This window comes from Protopterus annectens, chromosome 7.part0 (genome assembly GCF_019279795.1).
Source record: "Protopterus annectens isolate FY-2018-M chromosome 7.part0, PAN1.0, whole genome shotgun sequence".
Classification (NCBI taxonomy): domain Eukaryota; kingdom Metazoa; phylum Chordata; order Ceratodontiformes; family Protopteridae; genus Protopterus; species Protopterus annectens.
Window position 1 is genome coordinate 175654614 of NC_056739.1, and position 21163 is coordinate 175675776.

General features: G+C 37.4%; 1 protein-coding gene across 2 annotated transcripts in view; it reads right to left on the reverse strand.

The window, feature by feature from the left end:
• DENND2D (DENN domain containing 2D) overlaps window positions 1-21163 on the reverse strand; it is a 773347-nt gene that overhangs the window by 439626 nt on the left and 312558 nt on the right. The window contains exon 1 of one of the 2 annotated variants that reach the window (XM_044076656.1): window positions 13325-13429. The exons of the other annotated variant lie outside the window; for it this stretch is intronic. Coding sequence (XP_043932591.1) covers window positions 13325-13367 — 43 coding nt within the window. The 5' untranslated portion in view covers window positions 13368-13429. Of the gene's footprint in view, window positions 1-13324; window positions 13430-21163 lie in introns of those variants that run through there. 2 annotated transcript variants of the gene reach the window in all.

Here is a 21163-nt window from a genome sequence, read left to right on the forward strand (position 1 = left end):
GCAGGCTAACACAGAAGGTCTTTGGCTAAGTTCGCAGATGACTGCAAATTAGGAGCCATAATTGAAACTCCTAACAATGTGGACATCCTACAAAAGGGCCTCACTGAGACAGATGTCTGGTGTCAAAGTCATGGCCTCAAGCTCAATGCCAAAAAGTGCATTGTCATCCCCTTTGGTAAAAACTCTGTACCCACGAGCTACCACATAGGTGGTAGTCTACTTAACACAGAAAGTGTGATAAGAGACCTTGGGACACAGGTGGACAGTAGTCTCTCATTTGATAATTACATCGCCACAGTAGTCAGGAAATCCTTCCATGTGGCACACCTCATCACAAAAGGTTTTTCATCCAGGAAGAAAGAAGTCATTGTTCCCCTCTACTCGTCACTCATTAGACCTATTATAGAGTACAATGCCCCTTTTGAAATGTAGCTCACAAGACATCTACAACTGGAAAGGCCACATAAATTCCTCACAAAGAGGATTACTAGCCTCAAACAGATGCCCTATGCAGACCATCTCAAAAAACTCCAGCTTTAATCTGTCGCACATCACCTACTCAGTGGTGATCTCTGCCTAAAATACACAGCTATGTCAAACCCAGAGCTGTTGGACATGCTCCACTTAAAGAAATCCCAATCCTTCCGATCTACATGCTCTAGGGACCTTAACCTTGTCACCACAATAAACAGAACATGCTGGAGGGATAGATTCATGTCCCAGAGACTTCCCATACTTTGGAACAAACTACCTATCTATATCAAACAAAGCTCCTCATTAGCACTCTTCAAGAAAAACCTTGATGATTGGATGGGAATTAGGAAATTCACCTTGGGGATCACCTCTGTGACTCTGCTTGACAGGGGCACAGGAAAATAATTTTCTTGGGTGGCGAAAGCCTGGGTACCTTTTTGGCTAGACTTGTATAGGCCCTAGGGCTGATAGCCTAGTGCCTACCTATGAACCTATGAACCTATGAGCTCAGGCTAGCAGCTGAGGAAAAGCAGAACTATAAGACCTTCTCCAGGTACATTAGAAAACTAAGAAGTAAATCAAAACACTGTGCTGAACTTTTCCAAAATGGTGCCTCCAGTCAAACCCAAAAGACATTGCTAATATACTAGCAAACAAGTTTTCAGATAACTTCTCCCTTCAACATATCATCCAATTTCCAGTCATCTTCCCCACCTTTTCAAAAGATCATGTCCTTAAGCTTCTCTCAAAGACCAAAAACACTGCTTCCATGGGTCCTGACAATATTTTGTGTTGCCTAATAAATGGCTTCAAACATGCACTCACTGAACCCCTCCTTAAACTGTTTAATCTAAACCTGTCTGCAGACTATGTCCCTCAATCCTAGTGACACACCTCCACAAGGTTGAACCAGCCACCAGCCCTGGAAACCACAGAACCATTAGCCATACAAGTCTTATCTGTAAGGTCACAGACTGTACCACTACTGGCTTTGTAAATCATAACATCAAAAATCTGTTAAGGTTTGGCCTTCAACAATCCAGCTTTGTAAAGGGTAGGTTATGTATGTTAAAGTTTTTAAGTTTGAGTGTAAACTGTCTATCCTGCATATCTTAATTTGGTCAAGGCATTTAATGCCATACTGCATGACAGAATTGTAAATAAAGCTTATGGCATTAAAAATGTACCATGTATGTAAATGTATGGTAAAATATCTTACCATGTGGTAAGATAGACAGCAAACTGGTTCAAGGAGAGAAATATGTTGCCTACTCAGTGTGACAGAAGGTGACCAGTGGTATCACCAGTGATCTGTATTGGTGCTCTTCTTGTTTGGCATTTATTGGACTGTCCTCAAAACTGATAAACTGATAGCACTGACCTTTAGCTGACCAAATTTGCTGATAAGCAGGGTTGTCAAGTCAACTCAAGATATCTAAATCCTTCAAAATGAATTAACATGAGTCAACTCCTGGTGCACAGAAAAAAGGGCTTAAACTAATTGCCAAGAAATGCCGTAAAATTCCTTTCAGGAAACAGCAAATTGCTTCAAAATACTGCATTGTGACACCCAACTATGAAGAGAACCAGTGATTAAAGACCTGGGTACCTGACTTTACAGCATTCTTTGCTTCTGTGGAAAGGAAATCCTTCTATGTTTCACAACTAATTGCAAAGGCATCTCTTCTAAAACCAAAGAAGTTAATGCTCCCCTTATATCCTTCCAGGTTGTTTTATCCGATTCTAGAATATAAGACATTGTTTAGAATGTATCTTACTAGTCACATCAAAAATCCTGAAAAAATACAGAAGTTCCCAACAAAATGATCTCTAGTCTCCAAAATCTTAGTTACCAAGAAAGACTGGAATGGTCAATAATGAAATCAGAATCATATAGGCTCCTGAGAGGGAATCTCCACCTTGCTTACTGTGTTCTTCCGTAGCTGTCTAAACGTAATCTCCTTTTTCTCAGTAAGTTAAATAATGCAGCAATAGTACAACAAGATATCATCATGCAGTGCCTCCCTCTTCTCTGAACTAGCAATGCGATTCCCTGTTGGCCTTCAAACATAACTTGGACATAGGGTTGCCACCTTTCACTGTAGCCAAAACTGGACTAAAGCCATGCCTCCTCACACATTCATAACCCCGCCCATCTCCTTCCTTTCCCGGCCCACCTTCTGCCCAATCTGTGACATCATATGATCATCGGAGGAGGGGTACTGTCCTCTTTTCCTGGATTATCACACAGTCACATTGCATTAGCGATACTTTCCTTAAATAAAAGCAGAGATTTTGCAAACTCTGATAGTCTTTTTGTTTATTAAAACAGAATATCAGAGTTCATACTGTGTTTTCCAGATTACCAGGCAATCGATTGACTTTCCAGATAGTCCAGAAAAAAACTGATAGGAGGCAACCCTACTTGGACAACTGAATGGGTACCCTTAAATTTGCTCCGAGACTTTCAGGTCGTGCCCTCTTCAGAAGGGGTGATAAAGCCTGAGGGTGGCTATTGGCAAAGTACATATGCCCACTTATTAAATTGCCTTATTCATCCTATGATCCTATATATTTAACAAATACACATCTTGTGTACATGTATATGCAAACACTCACACACACACACACACACACACACACACACACACACACACACACACACACACACACACACACACAAATATGTAGTGCAAAAATCTATTTCAGACTAGTGACATGCATGCAACTTGGTTTTGTTCTAAAACTGAGTTAGCAGCAAAGGATGAGAACCACAGGTGCAAAATCCAGTAAAATACCGTTTACCAATAAATGGTATTTTACAGGATTTTGCACCTGTGGTTCTCATCCTTTGCTGCTAATTTTTGCTCATCTGGTGGATGAAATTTTGCTTTTTCTAAAACTGAATTACAATTTGTGCAAAACAGCAGCAAAACTGAACACAATTATACTTGCTGACTCTATTTATTTGGGAAGCTGCAGACATAAGTATTAAGCAATGATGACAGCTACGAGTCTGCAGAACTTTGTTTAAACATTTGCTGTGCAGCAGTGTCCAGCAAAACTGCTAGTGAGATTTTTAAATGGAGCAATTATTTTAACACACAGTATAATTGGGTTTCCTATCAGCATTTCGAATGCCAAATTTAATTTAATCGAACTGAAATGTTTGAAATCTCAGAAGAGTGAACTGATGGAACATCGATTTTTTTCCCAAGAAAAGAAATCGGTGGGCTGTCATCAGAGTTTGCTATTTCCTCCACTGTGGTGCGGTCTCGGAGTTGGTATATTTAAGTAGAGGGGTGTGAGAGGCACAGCCCCCCACGTTCTGTCAGTGTTTAAAGTATTGAAAAATTTTTTTTTGCACGGAACACCGATTTCTTTCCCTGGGAAAGAAATCGGTGTTCCGTCAGTTCACTCTTTTGAGATTTTGAACATTTCAGTTCGATTAAATTGCATTCAGCGTTTTCAGCATTCAATATGCTGATATAGACCCATATAATCTGTCACTTCCTTGGTGCACCACATGTGTTTATCTTAAGACTGAAATTCATAAATTAAAATGGCTCTCTACTGAAATGCTGGCACTTGAAATGCAGCGTGCTGAGAAGTTAAAAAAAAAGTCAAAAATACAGGAAAAGAGTGAATTTTGAAAATTGCTTTTCTCCTTAAAACTTATTTTTTGCTGTTGAGGAAGCTCCCCTGCACCCCTACACCCCCAAATGCGTATATATATCAACTCTGAGGGCACCATACCTTGCAGTAAAGGGAATATTCCAAGAAATAGCATCTCGGACTTAGTATATGTAAGTCTTTCAGCAATTCAGTCTCCTTGTTTTGGGAGTCGATCTAGAAGGTCCCAACATTTTATATGGTTACAAATTAAAATACTCAAGATGACTATGGAATTTGACATTGTGAAACAGGTTGACAAGTGCATTCGTACAACTAGTTATCGTTTGAATCACTGACACGCACTTCATTGAACAATAACACACATGCATTACAGTATAACTAAAATATAGATACAGAATGAAACAGTTTTTACAGAGTTTTGTATAATGACTAAAACTGTTACAACCTACTATAGCTAAAATATTTTATCCAACTGTATAGGGATACCTTGAAGGTTTTAGCTGTTGCAGTTTTATGAGCTATGTGACTGGGCATGTATAAAATATATTCACTTTCTGCTTCTGTGTTGGGCTTTTGCTACTTTATTTGTTATAGTTGATCTACTCTATTCTATCCTAAGGGCAGAAGCTATGAGAATGTAATCAGGCTGGAAAAAGTCATAAAGGAGCACCTAAGTATGCTGGTTGTCAAGGGGATCCATGAAGGGTATTTAAACTGGATCAAAAATATTACGCAGGTGCTGTTACAGCAAAAGTACATAATGCTGAAGCTTTATCAGTACAGGTAGTAAAAGAAAATAATGCCATTGTTTTCTGGCTGGAAGAGCCTGAAAATGAAGTTAGACCAGGGAACACCCATTATGTGGGTGCTGAAGGTGAAGTGTTTTAATTCCTCTCTAACACAGATTAGTAAGAACTTGTTTTCAGAGGCTTACAGGACCTCTGTTAAACAATCTTTGTAGGTTATGATGGCAAAAACAATGACTATTGTTATCAGAAATACTATCTTTGAGGCTAGGTGAAAGTAAATTGAAACTCGGTGTAATTAACAACTTCTACCTACTTTGTGTTTTGGTACAAAGCAATAAAAAAAAAATCTTGGCATAGTAATAAATAGGACACTATATGCACCGGGAATCTTTGGTGTCACAGTATTTCCTCTTTACCGTAATATACCCTTTGCTAGTAAAGCATAAGTACTTTGAGAGTAAGGAAAGACAAGCAAAGCTGGTTAAAAAAAAAAAAAAAACTTTTGACAATCAGGCAGCTTAGCTATAGTTTGATATCATATTTTATACCCTATTTTTGAAATAACACAGGTCTAGGTTGTATTACAATAACTTTTATTGTAGCCCAGTTTGCTACAATGACATACATTCATATTTTCTGCAGTTTAACCCTACAAAGATGGTAACAGTATGGAAAGCAGGAAGTTTTTGTGTTATACCGTACATGACTTGTTTTGGAGTCTCATGTTCTTTGCGTTTATCTTATATTTTTTAATTTGTGTATCATTCTGTACAAATGTTTTTTGTCTTTACATATCTTAGCCTGATTTATCTGGAATACATACAACTGTGAATGCTAACAAGTTTTTTTCTTTTAAATGGGGATGTCAGCAGTGTTAATAAAATGGCAGGAATACAAGCTGGAAACGTTATCTCCATGGAACTTATAGACCTTCAGTGGACTACACAATGTGAACTACAAAGCAGCTTACAAAGGCACACAACACAACCATTAAACAATTAAGAAATAGTCTATAAAGAACATAGAAACCATATGAGATTAAAAGAAAGATAAATTAAGACAAATGAAACAAATAAAAATGATGACATAGGAACTAAATATCAGGAGACTAATGATAGGCCAATACATAGCTGGCAAAGACTGACAAAGGAAAGTTATTGCTGTTTCTTAGGAAAACATAACTTGAAAGTTCAAATACAAGGCAGTTTCCTAATTTTCCAAATGATGTATTGCCCAATACCACTTAAAATAAAACAGTGACTAGTGCTCCTTAAATGGAACTATTACGATTATTAGAAAACTATACAGCAATAAGGCTATGTACATTTTTATTCGTAATGTACTTCAGATGAAGCCTTGCATTAAAGATACTTCTGTGTCATCGAGGTTACAAGGGCAACTGAGGGAATAAATAACATCTTCACTATTGCATTTTTATCTGCCTGTGGCATCAAAGGAATTTTTATTAACAGAGCTAATTTTAAGAATGAAGAAAATACACGTTTTACTTTTACAACGGTCATTAAGGATAGTGCCCCAATGGTTAAGCAGTATAGATGGAATTGGTGGAAGGGAAGGCAAATTAAAATGATGATGGCCAGCAGAGATGCATTTTTTTACCCCTCATAAATACAAACTAAGGCACCACAAGTAAAACAGTTTTCAAAGACTCGATACAAGGTAAAATACTCATGTTACTTCAATAGTTTGACCTAAAGTACTGGTTAAACAGTGATGTTCTGAAACATAATAAGTGCTTTTTCTTCAGGTTTAAGAGACCAGTTTTTGGTATCTATCAGTAAAAGTAATATGAAACCTATTCAGAGAAATGCAGCTCACTAGTATCATTCACTCTGTTGAATGTGCAGTTCATCAAAAAGTGAATGAATTTGGAATTCAGGCAAGTGTTTTACTTGTCTAATGTGATGATAATAATAATAATAGTAATAATAGTAATAATAATAATAATAGTAATAATAGTAATAATAGTAATAATAATAATAATAGTAATAATAGTAATAGTAATAATAATAATAATAATAGTAATAATAGTAATAATAGTAATAGTAATAATAATAATAATAATAATAATAGTAATAATATTGGGGGTTCAGAGTCATTCGAAACTACAGGCAGTATCAGGTGCAAATGTTTTAGCAAAAAGCTATTTACAAACACAAGGTAGAAGTGACTGGGTCTAACAGTCACTGATAACAATAAGTACAAATTATCTTATACAAAACAGCTTCATTGACATAACATAGACAGATACATGTAATTAGTAATTTAGTTTCCTTGGTATAACACAGTCATGGTATACACTGTATTTGATTTCCTAGTTTAAGACCCATGTACATAAAACAATAACCAAGTTTATGATCTGACTGAATATGGTACAACAATGGGAAGAGTTTAGACCTCAGATTTAGTGATGGCATTGTCTTCTGGTGAGTAGATGTGCCATAGGCTTCTGTGTTGGGGGATTGGCTCTACAGGAGATTTTAGCTGTGATCGTGGTTGTGTTTCTATTTGCATCACTCTGCTAAATGTACTTTTAGCAGCATGCAAAAAGGTTGCAGTTTACTGACATTTTGCCGCTACAGCATTCCAGGACGTAATGGCATTTTTGTTTTCTGCAGCAGCTATACAATACAGAGGGCTTTTTATTGATTACACAGAATAACACATTAAATAGACCTGAATGTAATAGCGCTAACAACATGTCTCAGATTCTAATGCTATTATTCCCCGTATAAACTCTCTTTGAGTTTTATGTAAAGGTTTTATGAATTCAAACCATTTTCTGAAATGCACTGCAGTCATACAGTTCAGTACAAACCTGAAGATATTTCAGCAGGAAAGCCAGTATTAAAGTATGCTTTTCAGTTCTAAGAATTGAAAAAAGCTAAGATACAGCTCCTGCAGCCCTTTGATGTCACTTTCACTGTATGTATCTTTACTATGGACTACTCTGGCTGTCATCCTGCTTTGCATATTCAAATGAAGTGCTTTCTTATGTCATAGACATTTTAATGTTTTTTTATTTAAGCAGTCATATTTCAAATTACACTTTTGTTAAATACACTAGCAAATACTGAACTGCATCACTGCATTTCATGTATGCATTTTAGTATACCTAGTATGTCTACTGACACTGCCATTTGACGTTGCTGTCATTTAAACATATATATGCAAAGTGAAACATAAAACCCATCAGTCAGCACTGAACATGTTCAAGGCTTTCAGGTTTTCTCTCTCTCTCTCCTAAGGCATGGACAACATTTGCACTGTGATTCTCTTTACTATCAGCTAAGTTTTGCCGCAGTACGCATATTGTTTCTAAATCCATACTACTAAAAGCTGGCTTTGTTTCTTTTAGACATAGTATTATTCACAGACACTATCTGTCTAACCAAACAAGCCACAGGAACACAATTACTTGAACAACACAATGAAGTGCTGTGTGGTGCTGTGTAGGCCTACTGTAACCACACATAGTGTGCACAGCTGTATTTATGTATATATAAACAGCATGTATATAAAACAAACTAGTATTACCAGTCAAGAAAAATAACGACAGTTCTTAGTGCCAAGTCAGTCTGGCAGCAGACAATTTAGGCACATCCAGACTTGTCAGATTTTAGTCCTTGTTTTATCATTCATCTGAGTATTTATTTTTCTGTGGCTGTTGGCAAGCAGCTGAACTGGTTATGTCATGAAGCTGCACAGGTTATGTCACGGAGCTGGAGTGGTCATGGCATGCAGCTGCAGTGGTCATGGCATGAAGCTGCACTGGTTATGGCAAGCAGCTGCACTGGTTATGTCACAGAGGTGTAGTGATCATGGCATGGAGCTGCATTCATCATGGCATAGAGCTGCACTGCTTATGCCACGGAGCTGTAGTGGTCATGGAGTGGAGCTGCACTCTTCATAGCATACAGCTGCTCTGCTTATGTCACAGAGCTGTAGTGGTCATGATGTTGAGCTGTATTGGTCATGGCATAGAACTGCACTACTTATGTCATGGAGCTGTAGTGGTCATGGCATGGAGCTGCACTGGTTATGGGAGTCAAACCCTGTACCACAGGAAATAAAATTTGCAACCTTATCCTTTGCCAGCAACAGTCATGGCATAGAGCTGCAGTGGTTATGACATGGAGCTGAAGTGGTTATTTCATACAGCATCTGTGGTTATGGCATGGAGTAGCAGTGGTAATGCTACGAAGCTGCAGTGGTTATAGCATGCAACTGTAGTGGTTATGTCATGGTGCTGCAATGGTTATTAAATGGAGCAGCAACTGTCCTGGCATGGAGCTGTAGTGATTATGTCATAGTACTGCAGTGGTAATGTGATGGATCTGCTGTGCTTATAGGATATAACTGTAGGGCTCAATGTTGTTGTCTCATTGCCCTTGGTTCCCTCATCTGATTCTCAAATGGAGTGCCTTTTGTGCACAGTTTACATATTCTCAGATTGTTCATACACAGGGTGTTTGGTTTCTCCTCACATTCCAAAGACATTCTGGCAGGTTAACTGATGATGCTAAACTGGCCCTTGGCATGTGTGCTCAGTGACAGACATATCACCCAGGACTGGTCCTTGCCCTACAGCCATTACTAGCCAAGGCAGACCACAGCTTCCCTTCCCCCACCTGCGATTCTGGGGTGTCTAAAGTGGGTATAGAAGAAGGATGGATGGATGAAAGTCTATGTTCAGGGTTTCCTCACAGCCTGTATTTTCCTTCCACTGTCAGGTCATCTTCCAACATTTACGTGGGCAATAAGCAGCATTTTTACACATCAATTAATCAATACTTTTTGACAAAATAACATCCTTTTCATTAGTTTGCTGGCCATATGATGCAGAAAGGTAAAGCCTGGATGGCACCCCAGCTGGCCTGGCTTTGACTACAGACTTAGGCATCAGAGGAGTTGGCAGAGAGGAATGAATGTCAGAAACCAGTGCAGACTCACCCATGCCAGGTACAGGAGCAAGAGGCATAGTGCTGCCCATTGGATGATTGCTACTAGGTGACATGGCAGCATGGGAGCAAATGACCTTGGATGTGTAAGCCCACCAAACAATGCTCACTTGTTAGCAGCAATTATAATATGCAAAAGCAAGCATTATAACGGCTAAATATAACTGTGTGGGTACTACTAGACTAGAGCTGCTGATGGATTTGGGGATTGTTGAAGAAGAACACCAGGCTACTGTCCAGCATCTGCCCCACTATGCAGCAAAACATGTATGGCAGAAGTACAAAAATGCCAATTAGCCAGTGAAAGGGAGCTGATGGTCAGTAAGTAGAGGACCACAAAAAAGATGCAGGACTTTTTTCTTTCTCTTATTAATTTCTTATCAAGACTGCTCTATGGGTAAAAAGATTTCTATACCTAGCTCAGCTTAGCAATATGTAATATCTGAATTATTTCATTACATTGTCATTTGAAGAAAAGTTTAGGAACTGCAGGAAAAATGGTGTTGGTGGCACATAGATAAACATTCTTCCCAAGGGTTCAGTAAGTAATTTTTCAGCATATATTTCTACCCCAGTTATAGGTTCCTAGTGTAACACTATACTGCCAATCAGGTAGCTGATTTGTAGCATACCTCTAAGATCAGATTCAGTACCCTACCACATGAATGACTGTTACAGAGTTTTATCTGCTTTCAGCAAAGGTCTGAGGGGCCATACCAAGGAAGAACTTAAGAGATCTGGGCAGAGATTTCTTTAGCAGCTTTTTGTAAGATGTCTTATTTGTTGACTTGGGACAAGCTGGGCATGGTCATTTGAGGTAGGTATCATACTGACAACTTGGTGAAAACTACTCCTTAGTTTGAATATGAGGCTGGCCTCTAAGGTTAGTAAATGCTTGTACAACTCACACACAGATTTATCTAGTGGAAGAAGCAAGTGGTTTTCAGTAAGCATGCTGCACGTTATACTGCCCAACGGTGCTTGTCTCTATCAGGCTGGGCAAAGATGGTGTAGGAGACTGCAACCTCATAGGTCGTATTGTCTGCGAGTTTGTGGTATGGACGGGGTTTTATATATATATATATATATATATATATATATATATACACACACACACACACACACACATATACAGTATACATGAACATACACACACACACACACACACACACACACATATATATATATATATATATATATACACACACACACACACACACACACACACACACACACACGCACACATATATATATATATATATATATATATATATATATATATATATATATATATATGTACACACACGCATACACACATGCATCCAAGTGGAGACAATATTCTTCCACAGGACTTGAGGCAGAATGCATGCAGGTCTGAACAAACACATTTAATATCAAAACTGCAGCTGTCATCTCTCTTTAATAAAAGTTTTACAGTGATGTGAGATAAAGATTTATCTCATGAAAGGGGTGCTTCAGGGCACACCAGCACTGCAAGAGGCAACATGTTTTGAATTTATGCCCAAAGTTATCAGAATGCATATCACTGGCATTTCTCAGTAAACTCACAACCCATCTGTTCTGTTTCAGAAACGAAACAACTAGAGTCATTGCAAACCAAAAATTTTATGTGGTTATTTTTTTTTACTACTTAAGTGTTGGTTATATAATCGCTTATATTAAATAATTAAATCATAAATATCTGAACTTGCATATGCAAATCTACCCTGTTCAATACTAGCAGGTATGCAAATAATGACTTACAACCAGGTATATTTGCACCAGTCTGAGAAACAGGTTGATGCACATACATGCAAAGTCAGTACAACTGATGGATGCTTGAATATGTCATCTGGAAAGGGTGCACACATGGCAGTCACATACAGTCTTGCTACATGAAGAGGGGAAGTCAGAAAGGCTATTGGTCAAGTCAGCATTACCATGTAAAGTTTCAGTTCTAGATTTCTCATTGCTCTCCTACCTCATGCACAAAACTAAATGGGCAGGAGGCACATGATCTGTTCCAGTACCATTTGCACTTGATAGACAGGCAAGACATGACAGACAGTAGAGCCTAATTTATGGAAAATACAGACACCTGGGTCTGTTTAGTTACCTTTCTTAGAGATGCAGCATAACAGTGAGGTCTGCAGTAATCAGATACAGGGTATACACTCACTTACCTTAACACAACAGTATATTGCAAGGTGGATTTAAGTTAATGTTCCTTCCATAGAGATGACCCTGCATAGCATTTTGTCTGTATTATATTGCATTCATTTAATAAATTCAGACATTGCATCAAAGATTTTAACATAAGACCGAGTCCCCTCAAACTGAAGGTAACATGTTTACTTTATGCAGCTGAAAATGAAAAAAAGTAATAAGAACTGACATAATTAATTAATATGAAATTTTGGTATCATACAAAGATGAGCTAGAAAGACTAAACTCGCCAGTTGCATTAGACAATGGGAGCTAAATAATGACCATGAAGTAATGGTGACCATGACTCTGACATCCCATGTCAATATGCTGTCACTCTTTGGCAAAGCTGCTGGATAAAGCTCTCACACCTCACTTCTGACCAGTAAGAGTTCATATAGTATCACTGGCTTTTTCTTACTTTCTGCAGCAAAACTCACACGCATTACTCTTGTAACATATGCCAATCTTCTTTATAAGCCCTCAGCAAAATGTACATTGTAGCAGCAATATGTGCAAGGAGAAGGAGACCCCATTCTGATTTACATGGACCCATAGCTTAGGACTAAATCTGTTGTCTGACATTGCTGCTGGAGCACATGTGAACAGATCTACTTGTGACTCCTATTTCAAGTTTATACCAGAACTTATACTCCAAAAGAAACTGCCAAGTACACAGATCACAGAGTGGTTCACCCCAGTAAAACAAATGTAATAACCACAACTGCTTGCTATGAAAATGTAAGCATGTCTCACATTAAGGAGGTTAGTTACTTCCTACCTTGTTGCTCCTGACCTGACCTCTGCCACTAAAAATCGTGCTTGACCATGACTATGACAGCGAAGCAAAGTGAAAGCATTGCTTTAGTCAATGTCTCTGACATATATATATTTGTCATGTTATGCAGGTTTTAAGAAAAGATGTGATTAAAGATAGACATACCAACACTCATCAGAAAAAAATCATACCTATAAAACATTTTTGTACCCTGATAGACATATTTAGACATTTACACATATTAACAATGCATTTTGGAACTTTAGAAATTAAGTTCATTCAAACAACTATAATGCTCTCAGTCAAATGATCTTGACGATAAAGGGGTAAATAAAATAAGAAAAAAAGCAAGTTTGTGTACGACTGTTTCAGTTGCTTGTTTTTTTTCTTTTTAGTTTGTGTACGGCTGTTTCAGTGGGTAAATAAAATACATACAAGTCAACAATAAAAGCAAATAATATTTTCATTTACTGCAGCTTGTAAACAGACAAAATGCTCACCTTTCCTAACTAAGGACACAGCGTGCTTGAAAAAGAACTCCATGCAAACTCCCTTCTGGTAATCACTGCAATAGAATGCGCTTGTCTTTGCCGTTAGAGGTTTAATGTTAGTGAACGCTGTATACTAAGTGAGCATAAAACCACACCTCTTAGTTTCCTTCCTTCCTCCCCACAGGCATTTTTTTCATTTGTTCCATCTAGTTTTGTCAGTAAAACATAAATAACGGTTGTGCTCATATGCCTATAGATTATGAAATGCTTTAGAATACAGTAGGCAAAAAAGCAGTAAAATTACTAGGCATTGCATTACATCCTACAGATACAAGTTCAGTTCTCTCTTCTTCACTTTCGCAATGAGTGATGATGACCAAGTCACTTAGGCACCTTAGGTTATTTTTGAAAATAGACACTGCACCTCCTCATATGTTTATTGCACAATAAAACAAATTAAAAAGTCTTTTTCATACCACCTTTTAATGTAAAAAACAAACTCTTCTAGATATATGCTACTTTGTTTGATTCTTGAGCAGAAAGCGTTAAAATGTTTAAGGAATACACTGTGTGATATAAAAAATAGTGTCCATAGTTCAAACGCTGATTAATCACCGACACCAAATGACAGACAAAACGTAATACAACCACGGTGAAAACTGAGGCAGTTATATTTCGTGGCAGTTACCATGCTACCCTCAAAAGGCACCCAGTACTTAGGGAGGTATTCATAGCCCGGGGTTTCCCATACTTGTAGCAGCAATCTGCAAAGAGTGGAACTACACGGCTGATGCAAATCCAGGACTGTCAGGATGACTACAGAAATACAGAGGATTTTTTCCGAACATAACTTGTATCAGAAATGCACAAAGTGATTTATGCATAACTGAGAGGGGGACATCTGCTACAAGGGGAATTACATGTATCTGCATGAATTCAGTTCCTAGACAAACAGTGCATATAAAATGTGTAAATCACCCTGAAGTTACACCAGGAAGCAGCTATTGTTCAGACAAGTAGGATGATGTGATGGGAGCCGATACGGTGCTTCAACATACCTGCACATTTGTACTGGACAGGTCGCTTGGGTAAATGTGTTACTTTGACGCTTGTGCATACCTGGACCATTTATTTATTTATTTTACATTTGTTAACCGGGCTAGTCCAACTGGATACATGTCCATTTTCAGTGGAGGCCCGAGGAGAAAAGCTCCGCTATCTAATACATGGTAACAAAAAGTATATACACAATACATAAGGCATTTCAAGCACAAAAAGTATATACACAATACATAAGGCATTTCAAGCACAAAAATACTCAAGGCATTTAAACCACAATATGAGGAAGAACAGAAAGGTAATAGGAGATAAAGTTGTTACTTAAGTACTGGAATGGGTAGTATGAAACATTATGGGTAGTATGACCATTTACTGATGGAGTTGTTCGAGTAAAATGTATATTTTCGGGTATAATGTATATTTCAGTGCTTATGCATATCTGGTCATTTTATTAAAGGGTTGGCTTGTGTGAAATGTGCATTCCAGATCACGTTAGTGATGGGGTCACTTAGGTGAAATGTTCATTTTACTGCTTGTGCATATTAAGAAATGTTATTGAAGAGGTCACTGTAGGAGATAATACATTTGTGGTCAGACTGTTGAAGTGATTGTTGGGCAAAATAGTTTATTTTGCCATTTTAGTGCTTGTACATACTTTATAGAAACTAATAAAGGAGTTGCTGGGAGGAAATAATTCATATTTGTGTCAGGGAAGTGTTTGTGATACATAGACAAACAAGTTTGCGGATTGTAACTCCAATATCAAAGGCGAAGCACTGCATTTAAAAATGGATGTGTGGGTACTGCAGGGATATCGGACTATGAATTGCAAAACCACCTCATTAGCATACTACATGTTTCATCATTTCTCATTTGCATCTCATTATTTTTAGGCCTTTCACAATAGCGTAAATGGCTTCTATGAATCGTAACTTTGCTACACTCACTCATAAGAATCAGAAACATCCCTATCACATTTCAGCAAGCGAGAATGAATATATCTCCCTTATTCTTTATAGATGGAAAGGTGACACAGCTGAAGTTTCAGAGTTCAGAAATGAGAAGCACACTCACACAAGAACCTTAACTATTTATCACAGGTAAAAGCATTCATTACCAGAACCATGTAAAGTCTCACAGAGGCCAAAATGTAAAATACCATCAAATAATGAAACTAGGTTCACGGTAATGTTATCTACTTCTCTAGCTGTCCTTACCTGTACCTCTAAAATTTCAATTAACCCATGCAAAAAACAAATTCATAAAATATGAAAGGAATTGTCACAAAAATACACATCAGTGATAAACCTGTGCAGTTACCAACCCTGTAAAGCTTTTATTACCCTTAAGTAGCTGATCCTTAAGATGGGAATGTCATCAACATTGCAGCTCATATAAGCCGATTCAAAAAGAACAATAAAAGTAACTGAGAAATCAACTTTTTGTATATGCATGACTGCACAATTAAGTTATCAAAGTATTACAGAATTAAGTAGAATTACAGCCTAAGTTGCTACTAATGAGTATAGTTACATGAATACACTGCTACTTTCCTGAGTATAGTTACATGAATATGCTGCTACTTTCCTGAGTATAGTTACATGAATACGCTGCTACTTTCCTGAGTATAGTTACATGAATACGCTGCTACTTTCCTGAGTATAGTTACATGAATACACTGCTACTTTCCTGAGTATAGTTACATGAATACGCTGCTACTTTCCTGAGTATAGTTACATGAATATGCTGCTACTTTCCTGAGTATAGTTACATGAATACGCTGCTACTTTCCTGAGTATAGTTACATGAATACGGTGCTACTTTCCTGAGTATAATTACATGAATACGCTGCTACTTTCCTGAGTATAGTTACATGAATACGCTGCTACTTTCCTGAGTATAGTTACATGAATACGCTGCTACTTTCCTGAGTATAGTTACATGAATACGCTGCTACTTTCCTGAGTATAGTTACATGAATACGCCGCTACTTTCCTGAGTATAGTTACATGAAATAGCTGCTACTTTCCTGAGTATAGTTACATGAATACGCTGCTACTTTCCTGAGTGTAGTTACATGAATATGCTGCTACTTTCCTGAGTATAGTTACATGAATACGCTGCTACTTTCCTGAGTATAGTTACATGAATACGCCGCTACTTTCCTGAGTATATTTACATGAAATAGCTGCTACTTTCCTGAGTATAGTTACATGAATACGCTGCTACTTTCCTGAGTGTAGTTACATGAATACGCTGCTACTTTCCTGAGTGTAGTTACATGAATACGCTGCTACTTTCCTGAGTATAGTTACATGAATACGCTGCTACTTTCCTGAGTATAGTTACATGAATACGCTGCTACTTTCCTGAGTATAGTTACATGAATACGCTGCTACTTTCCTGAGTATAGTTACATGAATACGCTGCTACTTTCCTGAGTATAGTTACATGAATACGCTGCTACTTTCCTGAGTATAGTTACATGAATACGCTGCTACTTTCCAGAGTATAGTTACATGAATACGCTGCTACTTTCCAGAGTATAGTTACATGAATACGCTGCTACTTTCCTGAGTATAGTTACATGAATACGCTGCTACTTTCCTGAGTATAGTTACATGAATACGCTGCTACTTTCCTGAGTATAGTTACATGAATACGCTGCTACTTTCCTGAGTATAGTTACATGAATACGCTGCTACTTTCCTGAGTATAGTTACATGAATACGCTGCTACTTTCCTGAGTATAGTCACATGAATACGCTGCTACTTTCCTGAGTATAGTCACATGAATACGCTGCTACTTTCCTGAGTATAGTTACATGAATACGCTGCTACTTTCCTGAGTATAGTTACATGAATACGCTGCTACTTTCCTGAGTATAGTTACATGAATACGCTGCTACTTTCCTGAGTATAGTTACATGAATACGCTGCTACTTTCCTGAGTATAGTTACATGAATACGCTGCTACTTTCCTGAGTATAGTTACATGAATACTGCTACTTTCCTGAGTATAGTTACATGAATACGCTGCTACTTTCCTGAGTATAGTTACATGAATACGCTACTTTCCTGAGTATAGTTACATGAATACGCTGCTACTTTCCTGAGTATAGTTACATGAATACGCTGCTACTTTCCTGAGTATAGTTACATGAATACGCTGCTACTTTCCTGAGTATAGTTACATGAATACGCTGCTACTTTCCTGAGTATAGTTACATGAATACGCTGCTACTTTCCTGAGTATAGTTACATGAATACGCTGCTACTTTCCTGAGTATAGTTACATAAATACGCTGCTACTTTTCTGAGTATAGTTACATGAATACGCTGCTACTTTCCTGAGTATAGTTACATGAATACGCTGCTACTTTCCTGAGTATAGTTACATGAATACGCTGCTACTTTCCTGAGTATAGTTACATGAATACGCTGCTACTTTCCCTCTATGGCTTTACAGTAAAAATTAAATCTAGCAGTGAGTTTTATCAATGTATTGTCTGAGTTGTTGGTGCAGTTTTCAGAGTTTTCCCCCTTTTCTTCACTGTGGTGTGACTGTGGATTTTTTTATATATAATTTCAGGGAGTATGTGGGCTTCCCCTGTAGATAATTTTTCTTGTGTTTTTATGTTTTTTCAGCTCACCATTTTCGGGATATAATTTGCAATGAACAGTGAGCCGAAAAACAGTGCTTTGCATTCCCCTTAATATAAGCTGCTACTAATGCCCTTGGTGTACATGCTCCCCCCAACACAAACACATACCTGGCAACAAATCTGGAATAACTTCCAACTAGACCTTCATGGGATAGTGTCTTTCTTCTCAGATCAGGACTCAGACGCATCCTCTACTGGTACCACTCAAACTTCAAAATGGTTTAAATAATTGTAATTATTCTCACTCTGACAGTATACTCCCTGACAAAATTAGATGTCACCACTCCTTAACTATTACAGATTTAAGGGAGATATAAGTTGTATTAAAATCATCACTCTCATATTTTGCCAGACATTAAATGATTAGAATGTCAATAAGTTGGTTAGGTCTGATACGCTAATAAGTAATTGTACATCTCTCCATCTAAGAAATTATCACCGCTTGTTAAAGCTTCTCTCTACATGCAGTGTTGACATTATTAACATAAATACTTTTATATCTATGTACACATATACTAGTCCATTGCAGTAAATGTAACCTGTTACTAATTTTCAGGTACTGCATGTTTTGAAACATCCTGATAATAATCCTATATGTACTATGCACTTTTTTGTGCTTTTGTGGTCAGTAAGGTTTTAAAATGCATATAACTTTGTTCCCTTTACATCATTTGTGAAAAAAAGATTAAATATGAACGAAAATAAACATAAACTTAAGAATGTACATAAGCAATACTAGTTTCATTTTGTTTGGTTTGTTATGATGTTCTTCTTTGATTCCCAAGCGCATGCGAGCATACACAAACACACACATACACACACACACACACACACACACACACACACACACACACACACACACACACACACACACACACACACACACTGTTCTCCAAGTCTCTCTACTAAATGTAAAATGTGTACACAACAGTTTTCCATTCAAAAAAATGTAAGTTGCATATACACAGTTCCATATTACTTATTTATTTAAAATAAATAGAAAAAGCTTCTAACCAGAACAAAGTTTGTCTATTTTAAAATGTATCTGTTGCCTTATCTGACAGCTTTTATCCTTACTTGCTTTAGAGATAGCATGGCAAGTCTGCCAGCTAAAAACACAGACAGGAAATGGGATTTTAAATGGCAAAGAGGGAGCCTTGAGACTTATGAGGAAGATGTTCTCGAACATACTAAGCAACAAACTGCCAAGCTGTGTCAGCTCGCCTTTCCTTTCTCACTGTTCTCAAAATAGCCTGAGAGGGACTCTTACAGGGTTAAAGGTCAATTAAAATGCAGCCTTGTATAAAATTTCTTTCCTAGAAATGCTTCTTTCAGAAAAAAAACAATTGTATATATGAAGGCGACTACTCGAACATGCTTTTGTTTCTTAAACTCTTTAAGTTTCTCAACAGATCTAGCATTTTATTGCACCCCTAATCAGAAGGTTAAATGCAGTTAATGAGTTTCTCTAGGGCACCTCTCGCCTCTCACAGTAAGCGAACTTATGACTTCCTGCCCTGAATGACCCATGCACTCTTGAAGCCCTACAATCTTTCTGCTCTTAGGATTATGCCTATAAAAATCATGTCAGGAATCAACCTTTTTTCAGTGTATAAATGCTTCCTCATGTTTGCCAAAATACCTCATCTACTGCTCACAGGATCACTGCTTATTTTAATGAACATCTGCTGAAGCAACAGAACTATTGGAAATGGATTTATTTTTCCAAATACGCTGAAGTTTAAGAACCATGTAAATGGCAGAACAATGTCTGGTTGTAAGAACAAAGCTCAACATGTAAAAGAAACAGAAAGAAATTGACTTTTGCTTACTATCTGGTGTTATAAAAAGGGGGAGTTCATGGAATATAGACATGTTTAAAACTTTATTTGTTGATCTAAAGTGTTTTAATATTGACAAAATATCCACTGATGCGTTGTTGCTCATTAGTGTGAGACATACACTGTAAATACCATAGAAATTATTTAAAAATGGCAATCACACGTAATGGCATATTGGTATTTATGTATTATGTATGTGTGTTTCAAATGAAGTTATTAAACATTTTGTCAGATGTGCTGAGAGGATACAATTACTTTATCTGATACACTGTTGCAGATGATAAAGAGAATTTAACGTGAGGAGCCAGGCTAGAGGTATATAGACAGAGCCTTTGCAATAGAAGTCGCATCAACTTTAGAAACCGTTTCATAATATATTCAAAGTTCATATTCAGGAGAGTTCATGACAGTGAAAAATCTAGACTGCATAACATAGTGAACAAATTAATGCACTCTGCTAACTTGCTGTCTTGATGTATACTGTACATACACTACAGTAAACGATTGGACTGATGAAACTGTGAAGCGCACTTGTGATTAACAGTTTATATTACTAAATTTATTGAAATTTATAACCTAAGGATGACCCTACAAATGGTCCAGGTATATCAGAGTACTAACCTGGTTGAAAAATACACATATATGTAAATAAACTGTCAGAGGAGAACAATGCACAAAAAGCTGAGAGTGGGATACTGACATAACAGTATATGCTGCCTACAAAATAGATATACACAGCTAAGAAAATATGGGTCTCTGCTAAAGGGAAAGAGATCAAATCAATGAATGAAAACCAGCACAGAGGTAAAGAAGTAGCATGGATGTACACTGGAAATGGCAGACACATTACAGTCTGAAGATGGAGTGCATACATGCATTTATGGAAATAGCAGATTCATCACAGTCTGAAGATGGAGTGCATACATGCATTTATGGAAATAGCAGATTCTTCACAGTCTGAAGATGGTTTGTATACATGCATTTATGGAAATGGCAGACACATTACAGTCCGAAGATGGGCTGCATATATGCATTTATGGAATTGGCAGATACATTAGTCTGAAGATGGATTGCATACACACATTTGTGGAAATGGCAGATATATCACAGTCTAAAGATGGATTGCATACATGCAATTACGGAAATGGCAGGCACATCACAGTTTGAAGATGGACTGCTTACATGCATTTTTGGAAATAGCAGATTCATCACAGTCTGAAGATGGCTTGCATACATGAAGTTATGGAAATGGCAGACACATCACAGTCTGAAGATGGCTTGTA